We start from the raw sequence: 19,982 nt of genomic DNA, 5'->3' as shown, positions 1-19,982 counted from the left end.
AGGTTGATTATATTGGCCCCGCACCCCCATGTAGGGGTTGGCAATGTGTATACACTTCTGTGGATGCAGTGTCAGCACTAACTACAGGGGAAATGAAACTGTTCACACCAATGGATTGTGAAGTGGGACTGCAGCCTGTTGATCTAGATGGAAAAATTCATATGGCTCAGAGCATGCTGTATGGATTTGTACCCTGACTTCTCCTCTTACGTTACATCCTTTACTAACATCAGATTCTCGAGCTCTTGTATTTCAGGTTTCTTCAGTGAACGCCTGTGTTTTATCTGGAGGAGGCAGCACTGGAACAATGTTATTGGTGTCGCACACTCAACATCCAGCTGAAGTCCAACCTGAAAAAGTGCAGGCCAGGACTTTCCAGTCTGTGTGGGCAATCAGCCCACAGCAGGTGTTAAACCCAGAGTGACCGCAGCTGAGGAGCTGGAGCAGCAGCCCCTGTGTTACTGGAAGGTGAGAACCCCATAGCTGTGTTACAGAACCGTGCTGGGCCAAGAGATCTCAACAGTAATGATTCTTATTGCTGTTTCTCTGAGTAGGCAGTAGCTGCAAGTGCTGCTTTGATTCTGAAGGCGTGTGTTGCTTCAGCACAGATGATGAATGGGCCAGCACGGAAGGCGACGTCTGGCATCTTGGGAACTAACGCCTGGCTGAATGACTCCTTTAATTCCTTGACAAGATGAACGGGACACCTGATCATTGCAGAAATATGCTTTTTCCTTTTTCTGTATGTGTTTATTGTGTGCCCCTGTAGGTTGCTCTGTGCTACACCTCACAGGCCCGGATGAATAACTCTGGCTTTGTTGGCCCCAGCAGACGCAAGTCAGGTGAGCGAGAGGGTGGAATGTACGGGGACAGAGCGGAGGATTTGGCAATGTAAATACGCTCAAGTGACTGGCGCCTGTCTGTGGGAAAAGCACATACATCACACTGATTGTTTTACCGGCCTCGTGTGCTTGATGAGCAGAACCTCTGTGTTAGATACGCAGGCCTGAGGGAAACTCCAGGCACCCCATGGTTATGGCTGCGATTCCTGCTTTGCAGAGAGAAAGAGCGGGAGGCCGCGCCGGCCTGAAGCCGTGAAACACAGGCGAGCTCAGCGGGCCCGGTGATCTCCCGGCAGGGCTGGACCGGCCAGCGCCTGCGTCCCCGCCGGTGCCACCTCTGCTGGGAGCTCAGGTGCGGCTTCGGAGATGCCCCGGGAGAGAGGCAGCGGAAATCCAAGCGGCTCTTTGCGGTGCGTTATGGCCTCTGGCTCTTCCCGCGCCGCGCCTGCGGGTGTGCGCACAGCGGCCCGCGCTCCGAGCGGTAAGGACTTGTCACCGTCCCGGCAGGACGGTCCCAGCGCGGTCGGGGGTTTGTGGTCCCGTGTGCCGGCGGCGACGGCAGCGGGAAGGGGCAGGGGCTGAGCGCCACGGCCCACGGGCGGCTGGACCGGCGGCGCTGAAGCAGAGGAGCAGGGGGAAAGCAGCGCGGGCGCTCGGGCGCGGGCAGCCCCAGCCTCTCCTTTTGCCTCTTTTAGTGCCCGTGTCAGGTTCCCGATCCCCATCGCCTTCCAGCAGATGAACCGCCCGGCTCCCGTCGCCTGCTCCCTGAACACGGAGTTCCAGCTCTGCAACAACGAGAAGGTGTTTCTGACGGATCCCACCCAGTCCGAAACGTCTCTGGCAGATTACAAAGGGGCTTTTTCAAAGGGTGGGACTTCCGTGTTGTTCTTTCTCACCTGTTCCCCTCGTCCCTGACGTTTCCGTCTTCCCAGCTTCCACGCCTGCGAGAGAGAGGGGTAAACCAGGCTGGGCTTTGCCTCTTTTCCAGCCCTGGCACAGCGCGCCCAGGGACAAGAACGTGCTCTGCACGGCGTTCTGTCGCCTGCACACGCAAACCCAGCCCTGCAGAGCCAGAACCGCACGTGGCTCGGTGCATTTGGCTCTCACCAGGCTCCTCTTGTTCGTTCATTTTTGTTGTCTTCTGGAGAACTTAACCCGACCGTTTTTCCCCCACCCTCCTCAGGGCAAATCCTGTACGGCCGCGTGCTCTGGAACACGCTCCGTCAGCAGCGCGCCCGGAGTCGACGGCTTCACGCTCAGGGTGGACGCTCTCTACCAGGTCCGTGCCCGGGGGCTCGGGGGCCCCAAAGCTCCCGTCTGTGCCCGGGACGTCCCGGGTTCGCTGGGTGAATGGCGGGCGCCGGGCCCCACGCTGCCCAGAGACACCGAATCCGCGCTGGGGAGGCTCTGGCAGGATTTGATGTCGGGATTTCCCCAGACAGGCCGTATTTGTACCCCAGTGGGCTGTGTCTGTTGTACCGCAAAGTAACAGCGGAGCCAGGTAAGAAACAAACTCTAGCACGGGAAACAGAGGTGAGGAATTTATTCTGGTGGTGAAGGTGCTTTGTTTTTTGAAAGCAGTCGGGAAACGAGCTCCTTAGCAAGACTTTATTAACGTTCCTGAGTTAATCAGTGCAGTTGCGAAAGGCAGATGAGAAGGCCGAACACCTCACTTGGTGATGAGCACGATTGCGGGTGCTCCCCAAACCACACCGAGCTGCTCTGTTGGTGTTTGCAGGAGTCAGTAAAGGGGCAGCGGCTGAACGGGGGAGTCAAAGCGCAGAACGATCCGCACGCCGGGACGGAAGTTTAACGGAGCGCCTGCTTTGGGTTGGTGAGAAACACCTTTTATATATTGTAAAGAAAACAGATGACTTTATATAAAGGTAAGAAAAGCTGTGCTGTTGTTTTTATGCTCTCGGGGAGGGCAGAGCAGCTCCAGCAGCGACCCCAGGGCTTTGGGTGCCCTCAGCATCCCCGGGAACCCCTCGTTTAACACCCGAGACGCGGCGTTTGCTGCGGAAAATGCGGCAGAACCGTGCAGAAAACCCAAGTGCAGCCCTGGGACTGGGGGCTCGGGGCTGGGAGGTTCGTTTTGGGGCGGGGGCGGCAGCGACAGGAGTTGTCCCACGAGGGGGAGAGCGAAGCGGGAACACGAACCGGGGCTGCCCGGGGGTCGTTCCCGTGTGACTCCCCCTGTGACAGTCCCGGCCCCGCTGTCCCTGCCCCGGCTGCGGTGCCGCCGAACGGACACGAGATGGCGCTGCGCTCTGCAGGGCCGCGCGGTGTCCGCCAGGCGGCGCCATCCCGGGCTGCGGGGGGGGCGGGACGGACTGGGAGGGGGCGAGGCCGAGGTAAGAGGGGGCGGGGCGGAGATGCGAGGGGGCGTGGCCAACCCGCTCGGCCGCGCCCCGAGCGCAGCTGAGCCCGCAGCGGGGCCGCGGTGCCCGGTTTCCATGGGGTCGGTGCTGTGCCGCGTTTGTTCGGTGCGTTCCCCTGTGTGTCTGGTTGCCGTTGGTGCCTCGTTTGTTTCCCGTCAGCGCAGCCGAGCCCGCAGCGAGGACGCGCTGGACACGGACACGGCGTGAAGGTGCGTGGGGCCGGGGGGCGGCTGAGCCTGGGGGGAGGGGACACCCCCGGTTGGGGGGCGGCTGCTGGGGCTGCAATCGTCCCCTCTCTCCGCAGGAGCTCCAGGTGCCTGCGGGCAGGTCCCGGACAGAGGCAGCGGCGGGCAAGGGTTAAAACCTACAATGGCTTCAATAAAGGGGTGGTGGAAAGTGTCCGCATGTCGCCGTGGTCCTTACGGGTCCCTCCTGTCACCAGCCCGGGGTGGGGGGGTCAGGCCGAGCCGTGCCCTGAGCTCCCCCCAGCCCATCCCACACCAGCGACTCTTCCCAGACACCTTACCCCACCCCCTCCCCGAAGCGGGGACCCGGGTCCTCCCCGCCAGGTGAATGGGACACGGGAAGCTGTCACCGGTCCCGGGGGCTGCGGTGCCGCCGAAAGACCACCGGGTGGCGCTGCGCTCTGCAGTGCCGCGCTGTGTCCGCCAGGCGGCGCCACTGTGCGGGACGGAGGGGCGGGGCCGAGGTGTGCCGGACCGAGAGGGGCGGGGCCAAGCCGCGCACGGACGCGCCCCGCGAGCGCAGCTGAGCCCGCGGTCACGTGACGCGGCGGTCCCCCGAGGCTTCAAAAGCTCCCCCGGGCCGCCAGGGGGCGCCTCTCCGGCGGGCGCACGCGCAGAGGCGGGAGCGGGGCCGGCGGGAGCGGGTCCTGGTGCGGGCTCTGCCCGGCGGGGGCTCTGCCCGGCCCGGGGCAGCTGCTGCCGGGGGAGCTGCTTCCACTCGGCGGGGCCGCGGGGCGGCTCTGGGCCCTGCACGGAGCCGGGCTCGGACCGGAGCCCCTTTGGTCCCGGTCCCGAGCGCTGCGGCGGGAGCAGAGGCTCATCCCGGCGCCGGGCGAGGAGCCCGTTCGGCCCGGAGGCGGCGAGGACGTGCCCGGTGAGTGTCCCGGGGGCGCGGGGAGCGGGGCTGTGCTCGGGGCTTCGCCCCTCGTCCTGCTGCAGGCCGGGGAGGGGGTCCCGTCCCCCGGCAGGGCTCCCCCGGGGCTGGAGGCTGTTGGGGGTGCGGGGGGGGCCCCGCGGTTCTGAGCCGGGGCCGGGCCGGGCTGGGGGGTGTTCGGGGAGGCGGCAGCGGGCGCTGGGGGGTCCGGCCAGAGCCGCTGGCCCCGCTGGGCTGGTGGGGGCCGGGGGCTTTGGCCGCGGGGGTTTCTGCTCCAGCTCGGCCTGGGGGGCCGGGTTGTGGCCCCGTTTGTGGGTTCTGCACCCGTTTTGTTGTTCGGGGGTCTGTGGGTTTGGGGTCTGCACCTTTTGTTTTTTGGCTTGTGCCACTTTTGTTGCTGCATTGTGCACCCGTGGTTTTGGGGTTTGTGCACTCGTGGTTTTGGGGTTTGTGCACCCGTGGTTTTGGGGTTTCTGCACCTGTTGTGTTTGAGTTTGTTCAGCTGTTGCTTTTTTGGTTTCTGCACCTGTTGGTTTTGCTGTGTGCCCCCATATTATTTGTTGGGTGCAGCTGTTTTATTGGTAGTGACCACTTTTTATTGTGTTTGTGCTTGTGCCCTCATTTGTTCAGTGTGTTTTTTCACTTTGTGTTTGTGCCTCTTGTGTTTCACATGAAGTTTGTGTGTGGCTGCAGTTGAGTTCTGGTTCTGATTTCTCTCTCTGGTCTCTTTCAGCTCCAGCTCCAGTCTGTGCAGCTTCCAGCTTGTTTGTGGTTCCAGCTCCTCTCCAGCTGCTTCTGGTTCCAGTTCTGCTCCAGCTCCAGTTCAGCTTGTGCTTGTTCCAATGAGCTTGGCTTTGGGCCAGATCGTAAATCAATCACTGTCACAAGCTGCATATGAATATGACCTGTCATAATTAATCATGAATAAAGATGAACTAATTATCTAATAACGAGTCCAGTGGTTGAACAGTCCTTGAACAAAAGGAGTAAAAAAAGGGGGGAAAATCACTTTTCGCGCCAGAAACTAAGTCCAACACCTGAAACAGCCTGGTGCATGCCAGTGTCCGAGCATTTGGGGGCCAGGGCGTCCGGACCCCCCCCCTCCGGAGGGGGTCCCCCCTGCCTGGCCCCCCACCCTGCTCCTCCCCAGCCTCCCACTGCTGCCCACCCCCCTCCCCTGCCCAGCGCCCCACCAGCCCCTGCCCAAGGGGCCGACCCGGCCCCTGGGTTTGAGCCCAGGAACAGCGACTGGGTCTCTGTTCCTGAGCCCAAAGCCCAGGCCTCGGCCCCAGGAGCCCCTTTCCCAGTCCCGAGAACGCAGCTCAGGCTCCGTTCTCAGGGCTGGGAAATGCCCTGCTGGCTCGGGGCTCCAGTTGCACAAGCACCCACGGAGCCCACAACCCCAGCGAACCCAACCCCGCGTGTGGTGTCGGGAGCCCCAGCGGTGTCGGGCGGTGCTTGAGAACTGGCTGGGGGGACCCGCGGAGCGGGCCCGGCCCCGTGTGGCCGCGGGCGGCTCGGCCGGGGACGGGGGGCGCCGGGCTCCGGCCCTCCGGGCTTTATTCCGCCCCGGCGCCCCGAGACCCGCGGCTGCGGCTGCTGCTCCGCGGAGCCGCCCGGGCACCGGCTGCCCTCGCCCACCCGCCTCCGCCCCGAGACCCCCCGGCCCCGCGCTCCCAGCCCCGACCCCCGGCGCGGCCGCGCCCGGGCCGAGCTCCCCGCACCTCACCTGGGCCCCGCCGGGAGAGCCCGGACCGGCCGCTGCCGCCCCCGCACGCACCGAAAAACCCGAACAAATCGAAACGCGCGCCTTAAATACCCTCGGCCCCGCCCCGCGCACGCGCCCTGGGCCCGCCCGCCCCGCCCCTCACACCTGTGCTGGCCCCGCCCCGCCCAAGTGCGCATGCGCTAGCAGGCCCCGCCCCCACACCTGCGCTGGCCCCGCCCCGCCCAAATGCGCATGCGCCACCAGGCCCCGCCCCTCGCACCTGCGCTGGCCCCGCCCCGGCCAGGTGCGCTGCATTTCCGGCCCGCCCCGCGCACGCGCCGCCTCTTCTTCCGGCACAACCGCGGCGGCTCCGCTCCAGGCGGACGCTGAGAACGGACCGGGCGCTCCGGGGGAACCATCGAGCGGGACGCGGCGCTGCAGCCCCGGCCCGGCCCGGGGGCGGTGAGCTTGGGCTGCGGCTGGAACCGGGGACGGGTCTCGCGGGGACCGGGGCTGCGGCTCTGCCGGGGCTGCTGCCGGCCCGGGAGTCCCGGCCCCGGGCTCCGCTGCTTCCCGGGCGGCCGGGGCTGGAGGCTTCCGCTTCCCCGAGCGCCCGGAGTCCGAGTCTGGCCTCCCCGGCCCCGTCCCGGCGGCAGGAGCAGCAGCAGCAGCGCTGGAACCGAGCCGGGAGCGGCCGGAGCTCCGGGGCTCAAGTGCCGCGTTCCCCCGCGGCTGCTGCCGGGCCGGGCTGCCGGGGACAGCCCGGGAAGGCTGGAGCCACCGGCGGCCCTGGGGCTGCCCCGGCACCGTCTGCCCGGACCCGCCGCACAGCTCGGGGCCGCCGGGGCCCGAACGGGGCTCCCGAGCCCCCGAACACCGACCGAGGAGGGGAAGGGGCGTCTCGGCTCTCACAGCCCTTCGGGCCCTGCACCCACCCCGGACACACCCGGGCGGCTCCGGGCTGAGCCCCGAACAAAAGCGCCCAAGTGAGTTGCATTTCAAGCACCCAAAACACAGGACTTGGTGTCTGACCCATCCATGGCCACATGAGCCTCGTGGCAACCACAGGAACACGGGGCTGAGTCTTCTCCTTCAGCCCCAGACCTGCCCCAGTAACACGGGTCCCCAGCCTTCCACACACAGCACTTTGTTTCCAGCCCCACACAGGCCAAATGAGCCCGGGTATCAGTGCGCACACACATGGAGCAGTCTCTGTAACCCAGAGTCACCACTTAGTCTCTGTTTTAATCAACACCACAACACACAGCTCCGTGACCCAGATTCATGACTTAGTCTCTGTTTCTGAGCCCCACAATTCACGACTTAGTCTCTGGGACCCAGATTTAGGACTTAGTCTCTGTTTGTGAGCCCCCCCAATTCACGACTTAATATCTGTGACCCAGATTCAGCACTTGGTCCTGGTTTGTGCGTGCCCCCAATTAATGACTTAGTCTCTTTTTTGTGAGTCCCACCATTCATGACTTAGTCCAAGTCCTGCAGTTGGGGCTGGACAGTGAGTACATTTGGCCAGAGGGAGGGCTCAGGGACAGACACTAAGTTGTGAATTGTGGGACTCACAAATAGAGACTGAGTCGTGAGTCTGGGTCACAAACAGAGACTAAGTCTTGAATTGGGGGGCTCACAAAAAAGAGACTAAGTCATTAATTGGGGGGACACACAAACTGAGACCAAGTGGTGAATCTGAGTCACAGAGACTAAGTTGTGAATTTGGGGGGCTAACCAACAAAAACTAAGTTGTGATTCTGGGTCACAGAGACTGCTCCATGTGTGTGTGCACTGATCACCAGGCTCATTTGGCCTGTGCGCGGCCGGAAACAAAGTGCTGTCTGTGGAAGGCTTGGGACCCGTGTTAGTGGGGCAGGTCTGGGGCTGAAGGAGGAGACTCAGCCCCGTGTTCCTGTGGTTGCCACGAGGCTCATGTGGCCATGGATGGGTCAGACACCAAGTCCTGTGTTTTGGGTGCTTGAAATGCAACTCACTTGGGCGCTTTTGTTCGGGGCTCAGCCCGGAGCCGCCCGGGTGTGTCCGGGGTGGGTGCAGGGCCCGAAGGGCTGTGAGAGCCGAGACACCCCTTCCCCTCCTCGGTCGGTGTTCGGGGGCTCGGGAGCCCCGTTCGGGCCCCGGCGGCCCCGAGCTGTGCGGCGGGTCCGGGCAGACGGTGCCGGGGCAGCCCCAGGGCCGCCGGTGGCTCCAGCCTTCCCGGGGTGTCCCCGGCAGCCCGGCCCGGCAGCAGCCGCGGGGGAACGCGGCACTTGAGCCCCGGAGCTCCGGCCGCTCCCGGCTCGGTTCCAGCGCTGCTGCTGCTGCTCATGCCCGCCGGGACGGGGCCGGGGAGGCCAGACTCGAACTCCGGGCGCTCGGGGAAGTGGAAGCCTCCGGCCCCGGCCGCCCGGGAAGCAGCGGAGCCCGGGGCCGGGACTCCTGGGCCGGCAACAGCCCCGGCAGAGCCACAGCCCCGGTCCCCGCGAGACCCGTCCCCGGTTCCAGCCGCAGCCCAAGCTCACCGCCCCCGGGCCGGGCTGGGGCTGCAGCGCCGCGTCCCGCTCGATGGTTCTCCCGGAGCGCCCGGTCCGTTCCCAGCGTCCGCCTGGAGCGGAACCGCCGCGGTTGTGCCGGAAGAAGAGGCGGCGCGTGCGCGGGGCGGGCCGGAAATGCAGCGCACCTGGCCGGGGCGGGGCCAGCGCAGGTGCGAGGGGCGGGGCCTGGTGGCGCATGCGCACTTGGGCGGGGCGGGGCCAGCACAGGTGTGAGGGGCGGGGCGGGGCCAGCACAGGTGTGAGGGGCGGGGCGGGCGGGCCCAGGGCGCGTGCGCGGGGCGGGGCCGAGGGTATTTAAGGCGCGCGTTTCGATTTGTTCGGGTTTCTCGGTGCGTGCGGGGGCGGCAGCGGCCCGTCCGGGCTCTCCCGGTGGGGCCCAGGTGAGGTGCGGGGAGCTCGGCCCGGGCGCGGCCGCGCCGGGGGTCGGGGCTGGGAGCGCGGGGCCGGGGGGTCTCGGGGCGGAGGCGGGTGGGCGAGGGCAGCCGGTGCCCGGGCGGCTCCGCGGAGCAGCAGCCGCAGCCGCGGGGCTCGGGGCGCCGGGGCGGAATAAAGCCCGGAGGGCCGGAGCCCGGCGCCCCCCGTCCCCGGCCGAGCCGCCCGCGGCCACACGGGGCCGGGCCCGCTCCGCGGGTCCCCCCAGCCAGTTCTCAAGCACCGCCCGACACCGCTGGGGCTCCCGACACCACACGCGGGGTTGGGTTCGCTGGGGTTGTGGGCTCCGTGGGTGCTTGTGCAACTGGAGCCCCGAGCCAGCAGGGCATTTCCCAGCCCTGAGAACGGAGCCTGAGCTGCGTTCTCGGGACTGGGAAAGGGGCTCCTGGGGCCGAGGCCTGGGCTTTGGGCTCAGGAACAGAGACCCAGTCGCTGTTCCTGGGCTCAAACCCAGGGGCCGGGTTGGCCCCTTGGGCAGGGGCTGGTGGGGCGCTGGGCAGGGGGGTGGGCAGCAGTGGGAGGCTGGGGAGGAGCAGGGTGGGGGGCCAGGCAGGGGGGACCCCCTCCGGAGGGGGGGGGTCCGGACGCCCTGGCCCCCAAATGCTCGGACGCTGGCATGCACCAGGCTGTTTCAGGTGTTGGACTTAGTTTCTGGCGCGAAAAGTGATTTTCCCCCCTTTTTTTACTCCTTTTGTTCAAGGACTGTTCAACCACTGGACTCGTTATTAGATAATTAGTTCATCTTTATTCATGATTAATTATGACAGGTCATATTCATATGCAGCTTGTGACAGTGATTGATTTACGATCTGGCCCAAAGCCAAGCTCATTGGAACAAGCACAAGCTGAACTGGAGCTGGAGCAGAACTGGAACCAGAAGCAGCTGGAGAGGAGCTGGAACCACAAACAAGCTGGAAGCTGCACAGACTGGAGCTGGAGCTGAAAGAGACCAGAGAGAGAAATCAGAACCAGAACTCAACTGCAGCCACACACAAACTTCATGTGAAACACAAGAGGCACAAACACAAAGTGAAAAAACACACTGAACAAATGAGGGCACAAGCACAAACCCAATAAAAAGTGGTCACTACCAATAAAACAGCTGCACCCAACAAATAATATGGGGGCACACAGCAAAACCAACAGGTGCAGAAACCAAAAAAGCAACAGCTGAACAAACTCAAACACAACAGGTGCAGAAACCCCAAAACCACGGGTGCAAAAACCCCAAAAACCACGAGTGCACAATGCAGCAACAAAAGTGGCACAAGCCAAAAAACAAAAGGTGCAGACCCCAAACCCACAGACCCCCGAACAACAAAACGGTTGCAGAACCCACAAACGGGGCCACAACCCGGCCCCCCAGGCCGAGCTGGAGCAGAAACCCCCGCGGCCAAAGCCCCCGGCCCCCACCAGCCCAGCGGGGCCAGCGGCTCTGGCCGGACCCCCCAGCGCCCGCTGCCGCCTCCCCGAACACCCCCCAGCCCGGCCCGGCCCCGGCTCAGAACCGCGGGGCCCCCCCCGCACCCCCAGCAGCCTCCAGCCCCGGGGGAGCCCTACCGGGGGACGGGAGCCCCCTCCCCGGCCTGCAGCAGGACGAGGGGCGAAGCCCCGAGCACAGCCCCGCTCCCCGCGCCCCCGGGACACTCACCGGGCACGTCCTCGCCGCCTCGGGGCCGTGCTGGCTCCTCGCCCGGCGCCGGGATGAGCCTCTGCTCCCGCCGCAGCGCTCGGGACCGGGACCAAAGGGGCTCCGGTCCGAGCCCGGCTCCGTGCAGGGCCCAGAGCCGCCCCGCGGCCCCGCCGAGTGGAAGCAGCTCCCCCGGCAGCAGCTGCCCCGGGCCCGGCAGAGCCCCCGCCGGGCAGAGCCCGCACCGGGACCCGCTCCCGCCTCTGCGCGTGCGCCCGCCGGAGAGGCGCCCCCTGGCGGCCCGGGGGAGCTTTTGAAGCCTCGGGGGACCGCCGCGTCACGTGACCGCGGGCTCAGCTGCGCTCGCGGGGCGCGTCCGTGCGCGGCTTGGCCCCGCCCCTCTCGGTCCGGCACACCTCGGCCCCGCCCCTAGGCCCCGCCCTCGACCCCGCCCCTCCGTCCCGCACAGTGGCGCCGCCTGGCGGACACAGCGCGGCACTGCAGAGCGCAGCGCCACCCGGTGGTCTTTCGGCGGCACCGCAGCCCCCGGGACCGGTGACAGCTTCCCGTGTCCCATTCACCTGGCGGGGAGGACCCGGGTCCCCGCTTCGGGGAGGGGGTGGGGTAAGGTGTCTGGGAAGAGTCGCTGGTGTGGGATGGGCTGGGGGGAGCTCAGGGCACGGCTCGGCCTGACCCCCCCACCCCGGGCTGGTGACAGGAGGGACCCGTAAGGACCACGGCGACATGCGGACACTTTCCACCACCCCTTTATTGAAGCCATTGTAGGTTTTAACCCTTGCCCGCCGCTGCCTCTGTCCGGGACCTGCCCGCAGGCACCTGGAGCTCCTGCGGAGAGAGGGGACGATTGCAGCCCCAGCAGCCGCCCCCCAACCGGGGGTGTCCCCTCCCCCCAGGCTCAGCCGCCCCCCGGCCCCACGCACCTTCACGCCGTGTCCGTGTCCAGCGCGTCCTCGCTGCGGGCTCGGCTGCGCTGACGGGAAACAAACGAGGCACCAACGGCAACCAGACACACAGGGGAACGCACCGAACAAACGCGGCACAGCACCGACCCCATGGAAACCGGGCACCGCGGCCCCGCTGCGGGCTCAGCTGCGCTCGGGGCGCGGCCGAGCGGGTTGGCCACGCCCCCTCGCATCTCCGCCCCGCCCCCTCTTACCTCGGCCTCGCCCCCTCCCAGTCCGTCCCGCCCCCCCCGCAGCCCGGGATGGCGCCGCCTGGCGGACACCGCGCGGCCCTGCAGAGCGCAGCGCCATCTCGTGTCCGTTCGGCGGCACCGCAGCCGGGGCAGGGACAGCGGGGCCGGGACTGTCACAGGGGGAGTCACACGGGAACGACCCCCGGGCAGCCCCGGTTCGTGTTCCCGCTTCGCTCTCCCCCTCGTGGCACAGCTCCTGTCGCTGCCGCCCCCGCCCCAAAACGAACCTCCCAGCCCCGAGCCCGCTGTCCCCCCTCACGTTCCCCTGCCCAGCCGAGGGTCCCTCAGCTCCCGGCTCTGCCGCAGCCCGGGTCCCCCAGCCCGTCCCCCTCATTCCCGGGACACCCGGGGCTCCGCTGCTTTAGTGCTGTTTCCTCAAAAAAGGAGTTTCTGTGGCCACTCAGCCCCCCGTGTGTCCCTGACTCTTTTTTCAGACACTTTGACAAGTTCTCAATTTGTGAAGTACAGGGCAAACCCCTCAAACACTCTAAAATATGTCTTAAAATAAAGTGGCCTTAGTTGTGATTTAGAATGAGAAAAACCACCGACCAAATGCCCTCCCAGTGTGTGAACAGAGGGGCTGAAGTCACCATGGATTAAAATGGAGCGATGAGGTTTGAATTCTCTCCGGTTCCTCCTCTCGTGTGCTTGACGATGGTCTGTGGCAAACCCAGGGAAAACCTTCTGTGTTTCAGACCGCAATGGGCCTTGCAAACCCTTCTTCTTTCAATCCTGACACAGATAACTGAGGCTGCCCGTCATATTTGGGCTTTTGCTTGTACGTGAGCCCCTGGGAGCTGACTACGCTATTTAAACGCCCACTGCCGGGGCTGGGAGGGCTGGGCAGGGATTTTGTGCCCGCTGGTGTTTTCCCATCTGGGATGGATTCTCAACAGAGCCAAACAGCCGCTCTGAGCACCCAAAGCACGCGAGGGGCCATGCCGGCCCCCTCCGCTGTCACCCTGAAGCCAGAGACACAGACCCACCAGCACCACTGTGTTTGCTCTCCACTCCGAACCAAGCCGTGCCGATTCTACAGACACGTGGCTCTCCAGGCAACCCAACTTAAGGCATTTTATTTTTCTTCAGACATACACAAAACCTTTTCCCAGCTGCTGCTGGCGTCCCCGGGGCTGCTGGCGCCCACCGGCTCAGCGCAGCGTCACCAGCTCCTCCGCGGAAGTGGGGTGAATGGCGACGGTGTTGTCGAAGTCGGCCTTGGTGGCCCCCATCTTGATGGCCACGGCGAAGCCCTGCAGCATTTCGTCGCAGCCCAGCCCTTGCATGTGCAATCCCACCACCTTTGGGGGAGAAGAGAGAGCCCGGGTGGGACCCAGCATCGGTGGGTTCGGTGCTGGGGGAGCTGGATCCTGGCCCAAAACCTGGTCTGAGCAGGTCAGAGCGGGCCAGCTGGGGACAAGAGGACAGCCCTGCCACTTCCCTGCTGTGGCCCCGGTCCCCTCCACGCACCTTCTCCTCCTTGCCGACACACACCAGCTTCATGACGCACTTCACCTTCCTCTGGGTGACGGCGTGGTACAAGGGGGTGAAGGACGTGCTGTAGATCTTCACGTTTTCCTTCCCATGTGCAGCCACGGCTTCATCTGCAGCAGAAGACACGACATGTAGGTCCTGGGGATGCACCGTATCCATGAGGTGTTTATGGACAGGGAGCCCAAGCACATTTCGCAAGGCTCAGACAGGTGGTTGGACATCAGATCCTTTCATAGAATCATTGAACCATTTAGGTTGGAAGAGACCCTCAGAATCATGGAGTCCAACCATTACCCCACCCCTGGCACTGCCCCGTGTCCTGAGAACCTCATGTCCGTCTGTCCAACCCTCCAGGGCTGGTGACTCCAGCACTGCCCTGGGCAGCCTGTTCCAATGCCCCCACAGCCCTTTGGGGAAGGAATTGTTCCTAAATCCAACCTCAACCTCCCCTGGCGCAACTTGAGCTGAGAAGGTCTCCCCTCAGCTCCTGTTCTCCAGCTGAACCCCCAGCTCCCTCAGCCGCTCCCATCACACTTGTGCTCCAGCCCCTCACCAGCTCCGTTCCCTTCTCTCCGCTCGCTCCAGCACCTCAAGTCTTTCTTGGCGTGAGGGGCCCAAATCCAGCACCAAACCAGCAGCTCTGGGCCACCATGTCCCCATCCTTGTCCCCCCGCCCTGCCCGTCCCCACCTTCGGTGAGGCCCACGGTGCCGATGGGCGGGTGGCTGAAGACGACGGTGGGGATGTTGTGGTAGTCCAGCCGGGACTCCGGCTTGGCCTCGAAGAGCCGGTGTGCCAGCTTCCTGCCCGCCGCGATGGCCACTGCGGGGAGGGACGGGGAGCCTGAGCCACACCGGGACGTGGATGGCTCTGTATGGGGGCGGGGGGCTGCACGGGGACAGCAGTATGGCTGCGGTACCGGGGGTGAGGAGCGCTCTCCCGCAGACGTCCCCGATGGCGTAGATCCCTCTCCTGGTGGTGTTCTGGTACTCGTCCACCACCACGTGGCCCTTGGCGTCCACCTGCACGCCCTGCCACGAGAAATGGTGGCCAGCTCGGCACGCGGGACGTGACACTGGCCACATGCGCGGGGAACCGGCCCTGCGGCCACCGTGTGCCCAGATGGGGGGACGTGGGGGGAGCACCATCCCATGGCAAGCTCCGGAGACCCAGGGGAGCCCCAGAGACCAGTGGGAACCCCAGAGACCAGTGGGACACCCAGACACCCATAGGAACCCCAAAGACCTGTGGGACCCCTAGAGACCCATGGGAACCCCAGAGATCCGTGAGATGCCCCTGAAGACCTGTGGGACCCCCTGGAGACCCATGGGACCCCCTGGAGACCCACAGGGACCCCAAACACCCATGGGACCCTCAGAGACCTGTGGGAGCCCTGGAGACCCACAGGAACCCCAAAGACCTGTGGGAAACCCAGAGACCTGTGGGACACCCAGAGACCTCTGGGACACCTACAGATGCATGGGAACCCCAAAGACTGTGGGACCCCCAGAGACCTGTGGGACTCCTAGAGACCAGTGGGACACCCAGAGACCTGTGGGACACCCAGAGACCTGTGGGACACCCAGACACCCATAGGAACCCCAAAGACCTGTGGGACCCTTAGAGACCCATGGGAACCCCAGAGATCCATGAGATGCCCCTGAAGACCCGTGGGACCCCTGAAGACCCATGGGACCCCCTGGAGACCCACGGGGACCCCAAACATCCATGGAACCCTCAGAGACCTGTGGGACACCCAGACACCTATAGGAATCCCAAAGACCTGTGGGACCCCTGGAGACCCACAGGTACCCCAAACACCCATGGGACCCTCAGAGACCTGTGGGAGCCCTGGAGACCCACGGGAACCCCAAAGACCTGTGGGACCCCCGGAGACCTGTGGGAACTCCAAAGACCTGTGGGACCCCTGGAGACCCGTGGGACCCCAAAGACACGTGGGCCCCCCCTAGACCCACGAGCACACCCACTGCCGTCTCACCACGTGGTCCAGGCCAAGCCCGGGGGTGTTGGGCTCCCGGCCCACCGCCCAGAGCAGGCAGTCCACGTCGCGGATCGTCCCCTCCGTCGGCTTCCGGCCGGGCACCGCGGAGGTCACTGTCACATCCAGCAGCCCCTGGGGGGACTTGGTGACCGCCTTGACCTGCGGGGAACAACAGGGGCGGCCCGAACCTCTGGCTTTTCCCAGCCCCGTGCACCAGGAGCGATGGGACAGCGGGCTCCGCACGCCCCTACCTTGGTGTGCTTCCAGACCTCCACCCCCGTGTTCTCCAGCTCCTGGGTGCAGTTGGAGCTGATCAACGAGTCGAACGTCCTCAGGACCTGGAAAGGGACCCCAGCCCCATCAGATGAAGGAGGCACCACCCATCAGCCCCGTCCAGCAGCGTTTCCCTGCGCCCGAGCCCCGGGCAGGCCCTGCGACGCCTGCGGTGTTTCTGGTTAATGATAAACCTGTTCTCTGCTTGTTCTTTCATCTTCTGTTTTTCAAGTCGTGACACAAAGTAAAGCTCAAGGAGGGGGGTGCGGTGCACGCACGGCTGCAGAGACACCCGGCAAGCAGGCGGGTGCTGCCGAAACTACGCTGGCAGCACCGAGGCACAGAATCACGGGCTGGTTGGGGCTGAAGGGACCTCTGCAGATCCCCAGCCCACCTGCTCACACAGGGTCACAGAGCAGATCACACAGGGTCACAGAGCAGATCACACAGGGTCACAGAGCAGGTCACGCAGGGTCACAGAGCAGATCACACAGGGTCACAGAGCAGGTCACGCAGGGTCACAGAGCAGGTCACGCAGGGTCACAGAGCAGATCACACGGGGTCACAGAGTTGGTCACGCAGGGTCACAGAGCAGGTCACGCAGGGTCACCAGAGCAGATCACGCAGGGTCACCAGAGCAGATCACGCAGGGTCACAGAGCAGATCACACAGGGTCACCAGAGCAGATCACGCAGGGTCACAGAGCAGATCACGCAGGGTCACCAGAGCAGGTCACGCAGGGTCACAGAGCAGGTCACGCAGGGTCACAGAGTAGGTCACGCAGGGTCACAGAGCAGATCACACAGGTGGATCCAGGCGGGTTTGAATGTCTCAGAGAAGGAGACTCCACACCCGCTCTGGGCAGCCTGGGCCAGGCTCTGGCACCTCCCAGCAAAGACGTTTCTGCTCATGTTCAGATGGAGCCTCCTGTGTTTCAGTCTGTGCCCGTTGCCCCTCACCCTGGCGCTGGGCACCGCTGAGCAGAGTCTGCTCCATCCTCTGACACCCACCCTGAGATATTGATCATTGATCACATCCCTCTCAGCTTCTCCAGCTCAACAGCCCCAGCTCTCTGTCTTTTCTTGGCACAAAGATCACAGAATCGCAGAATGGACTGGGTTGGAAAAGCCCTCAGAGCTCATCCAGTCCAACCCTTGGTCCAACTCCAGTCCACTGACCAGATCAAGGCACTCAGTGCCATGTCCAGTCTCAGTTAAAACACCTCCCGGGCCGGTGAGTCCCCCACCTCCCTGGGCAGCCATTCCAATGCTGACCACTCTCTCTGCACAGAACTGCTGTCTAATCTCCAGCCTCAATTTCCCCTGGCAGAGTTGAAGCCCATAGAGTTCAACCCCAGATGCTCCAGACCCCTCAGCACTTTTGTGTCCCTGCGCTGGATTCTCTCCAGTAATCCCTTGTCCTTCTTAAACTGGGCAGCCCAGAACTGGGCACAGAACTCCAGATGCGCAGAGCAGAGTGGCTGGACAACCCCCCTGACCTGCTGGCCACACTCGTCCTAAGGCACCCCAGGTACCCCTGGCCTCTTGGCCACAAGGCCACGCTGCTGGCTGACAGACACTGGCAAACCGGCGCTCTTCGTCTGCCCAGAAATGCCCCATCCATCCCCCCAGAACCCTCCGTACACCCAACAGCCTCCTGCCACCTCCACCCTCCCGACCCGGAGCTGGCTCGGACCCTCCTTTACAGCCTCAAGGGCCAAAAAACGACCCCCCAGAAGCTCCGCTGCAGCAGCCCCCCGAGGGGCCGGGATGCGGGGGGACAGGGTGCACTACCTTGTCGTGGCGGATCAGCAGGGAGGACTTGGAGCCCAGCGTGGACAGGATCCCCGCGATCTCCACCGCGATGTAGCCGGCGCCGACAACCACGCTGCGCCTGCGGAGAGGGCGACGGCGTGGGCAGGCGAGTGGGGCCCGCGGCGGCCGGGGGGATGAGCCCCCTTACCTCGGCAGCTCCTCCAGCTCGAAGAAGCCGTCGCTGGTCATTCCCAGGCTGGCACCTGCCGAGCAAAGCTCCTTTCACACCCCTTGGGAGGAGAACGTGCCCCACCAGCACCCCCTTCCCACCAACACCCCCAAACCCGCCGGCTTGGGCAGAGCGGGGAGTTTTGTCCGGCTCACCGGGAATTTCGCAGTCGGGGGGGACGGCCGGGCGCCCGCCCGTGGCAATGAGGATGTGAGGAGCCGTGTACTTCTTCCCGTTGACTTCCACGGTCGGCTCGGGATCGGCGGTGAATTTGCCATAGCCATGGATGATGTCGATGTGAGCCTGAGAGGAGAGGAGGGAGAGGAGAGGAGAGGAGAGGAGAGGAGAGGAGAGGAGAGGAGAGGAGAGGAGAGGAGAGGAGAGGAGAGGAGAGGAGAGGAGAGGAGAGGAGAGGAGAGGAGAGGAGAGGAGAGGAGAGGAGAGGAGAGGAGAGGAGAGGAGAGGAGAGGAGAGGAGAGGAGAGGAGAGGAGAGGAGAGGAGAGGAGAGGAGAGGAGAGGAGAGGAGAGGAGAGGAGAGGAGAGGAGAGGAGAGGAGAGGAGAGGAGAGGAGAGGAGAGGAGAGGAGAGGAGAGGAGAGGAGAGGAGAGGAGAGGAGAGGAGCTGTTAGGGCTGGAAAAGTGGCCAAAAATCCAGCAGAGCTTCCCTGCTCGGCTGGTGGGATAAATGCATCCTCACCTTCTTGAGGTTGTTTTCATAGATCTCGTTCAGGCGCCTCACGTAGGCGTCGCGCTTCTCTTTAATTGTTCTGGAATAGAGCAGGGAGAGTTATTGTCACCGTTAGTGAATGAACCTCCAGAGCTCAGTGGAAAACAGTCAGTCCCTCGGTATGTGGCACCCCAGCCACAGAACAGAACAGCCCTGAGTTGCCCAGCAGAATCACAGAATGGTTTGTGCTAGAGGGACCTTCTCGGCTCCCCAGTGCCCCCCCTGCCATGACAGGGACATCTGCACCAGCTCAGGTTGCTCAGAGCCCCGTCCAGCCTGGCCTGGGATGTCTCCAGGGATGGTTCATCCACCCCCTCTCTGCCCAACCTGGGCCAGGCTCTCACCACCCTCAGGGCAACCATTCCTTCCTCGTGTCCAGCCTGAATCTCCCTCCTTCAGTTTAAACCATCACCCCTTGTCCTGTCACAACAGGCCCTGCTAAGGGCTGTAGCGGGCAGGCACCCATTTTGGGGGGACAACAAACCGCGGGGGCTGCGGCTGCTCCCTGTGGGGCACATACCACACCACGCCGACGGGAAACGGTGCTTTCCACCCGTACATTTCCATACGCACCTCCAGTTGAACTTGACGCCGGCCGTCTCGAAGCCGTAGTCGGCGTGGTCGTGGACGAACTCGGCGTGGACGGCCGCGTTCCACATCACCTGCGGCACAAACCGCGCGACGAGTTGGGAAGAGTTTGATTCCAGGGAAAACTGATCCTCATTCATGCTTCCTCCTGCTTCATTTATTTTGTTCGCAGGGCGTCTCCGATTGCTCAATCCGCTCCAAACCCCCGATTCCTCCCTGCTCCTCCCTCCCCGCACCCACATCAGCACCTCCCCAAAATTCAGCAGCCACACAAATCACTGCTAAAAGCGCCTTTACCTTTTTCGGCACGCACCCCACATTGACCTACGGGGAAATAAGAGCAAGATGCAGCATTAAGGTTTAGTTTTTAAACATGTAATGGTCTGGAGAGCATCCTACGTCAGGCTGGTGCTGGATCCCAGTTAAAAACAAAAGGATTAGGGGTTTCTGGCCCAAAATAAAGGGCTGTAACCACACTTGGCACCTCAAGTCGTTGTGCTTTGTTTCCTTCACTCCCTTGATGGAGAAAACAGAAGTTGCACAATTTCCCCATATAAAAACTTACCGGGTTTACCAAATAAACCCCGTTTCCCGTAGTTCCGCTCCGAGCACGGCGGCTCAAAGTACAAAACCTGAGCGTGCTAATTGGCTTTTTTGCTGACTCACAGTCCACCCCCCCCGTATAATTTGCCACCTTTTTAGCTTGGAAATATCCACCCAGCGCTTTCCCGAGGGGAAGGGGGAATCGCACCCGGGTGCGATTCCCCCTTCCCCTCGGGAAGGCGCTGGGTGTTCTTAAGCGAATCAGCGCGCAAAACGCCACCATGCAGCGATTCCCACCGTCCACCCGCGTGTGTCCCCCCCGCGACTCACGCAGGTGCCCCCCAAGCGCAGCGGTTCCACCAAAGCCACCCGGGCTCCCAATTCGGCCGCCCGGCGCGCCCCCGCCAGCCCCCCGGAGCCGCCCCCCAACACCAAGAGCTCGTAAGCGGCCGCCGCCATGGTTCCGGGTTCGGTCGGGGCGCCCCCG

The 19,982-nt window shown here is 64.0% G+C and overlaps 1 protein-coding gene and 4 long non-coding RNA genes across 5 annotated transcripts; 3 read left to right on the top strand and 2 right to left on the bottom strand.

Annotated features, from left to right (window-relative positions):
* The first annotated feature begins 631 nt into the window (after positions 1–631).
* On the top strand, positions 632–2,518 carry LOC139827872 (uncharacterized). The gene is made up of 4 exons (XR_011738983.1): positions 632–842; positions 1,060–1,323; positions 1,538–1,710; positions 2,026–2,518. It is a non-coding gene; the product is annotated as an uncharacterized lncRNA (long non-coding RNA).
* Positions 2,519–3,187: 669 nt separating this feature from the next.
* On the top strand, positions 3,188–3,622 carry LOC139827871 (uncharacterized). Its single transcript, XR_011738982.1, has 2 exons — positions 3,188–3,432; positions 3,528–3,622. It is a non-coding gene; the product is annotated as an uncharacterized lncRNA (long non-coding RNA).
* Positions 3,623–3,927: 305 nt separating this feature from the next.
* On the top strand, positions 3,928–5,292 carry LOC136101608 (uncharacterized). Its single transcript, XR_010651353.2, has 2 exons — positions 3,928–4,342; positions 5,076–5,292. It is a non-coding gene; the product is annotated as an uncharacterized lncRNA (long non-coding RNA).
* A 4,470-nt stretch (positions 5,293–9,762) lies between these two features.
* LOC136101192 (uncharacterized) lies at positions 9,763–11,856 on the bottom strand. Its single transcript, XR_011738981.1, has 2 exons — positions 11,612–11,856; positions 9,763–9,979 (listed from the first exon to the last, which is right to left on the bottom strand). It is a non-coding gene; the product is annotated as an uncharacterized lncRNA (long non-coding RNA).
* A 1,080-nt stretch (positions 11,857–12,936) lies between these two features.
* Positions 12,937–19,969, bottom strand: GSR (glutathione-disulfide reductase). The gene is made up of 13 exons (XM_065836901.2): positions 19,826–19,969; positions 19,250–19,276; positions 18,938–19,026; positions 18,335–18,404; positions 17,793–17,940; positions 17,617–17,671; positions 17,448–17,547; positions 15,633–15,719; positions 15,379–15,540; positions 14,299–14,410; positions 14,070–14,201; positions 13,357–13,490; positions 12,937–13,187 (listed from the first exon to the last, which is right to left on the bottom strand). Exons 1-13 carry the CDS (start codon positions 19,952–19,954, stop codon positions 13,038–13,040), a joined length of 1,395 nt encoding a protein of 464 aa, XP_065692973.2. The 5' UTR covers positions 19,955–19,969; the 3' UTR covers positions 12,937–13,037.
* Between the last annotated feature and the right edge of the window lie 13 nt (positions 19,970–19,982).

The sequence above is a fragment of the Patagioenas fasciata genome, chromosome 4, assembly GCF_037038585.1.
Source record: "Patagioenas fasciata isolate bPatFas1 chromosome 4, bPatFas1.hap1, whole genome shotgun sequence".
Lineage (NCBI taxonomy): Eukaryota > Metazoa > Chordata > Aves > Columbiformes > Columbidae > Patagioenas > Patagioenas fasciata.
The sequence above is the reverse complement of the archived record's forward strand: the minus strand, read 5'-3'. Positions and strand labels throughout refer to the sequence as shown.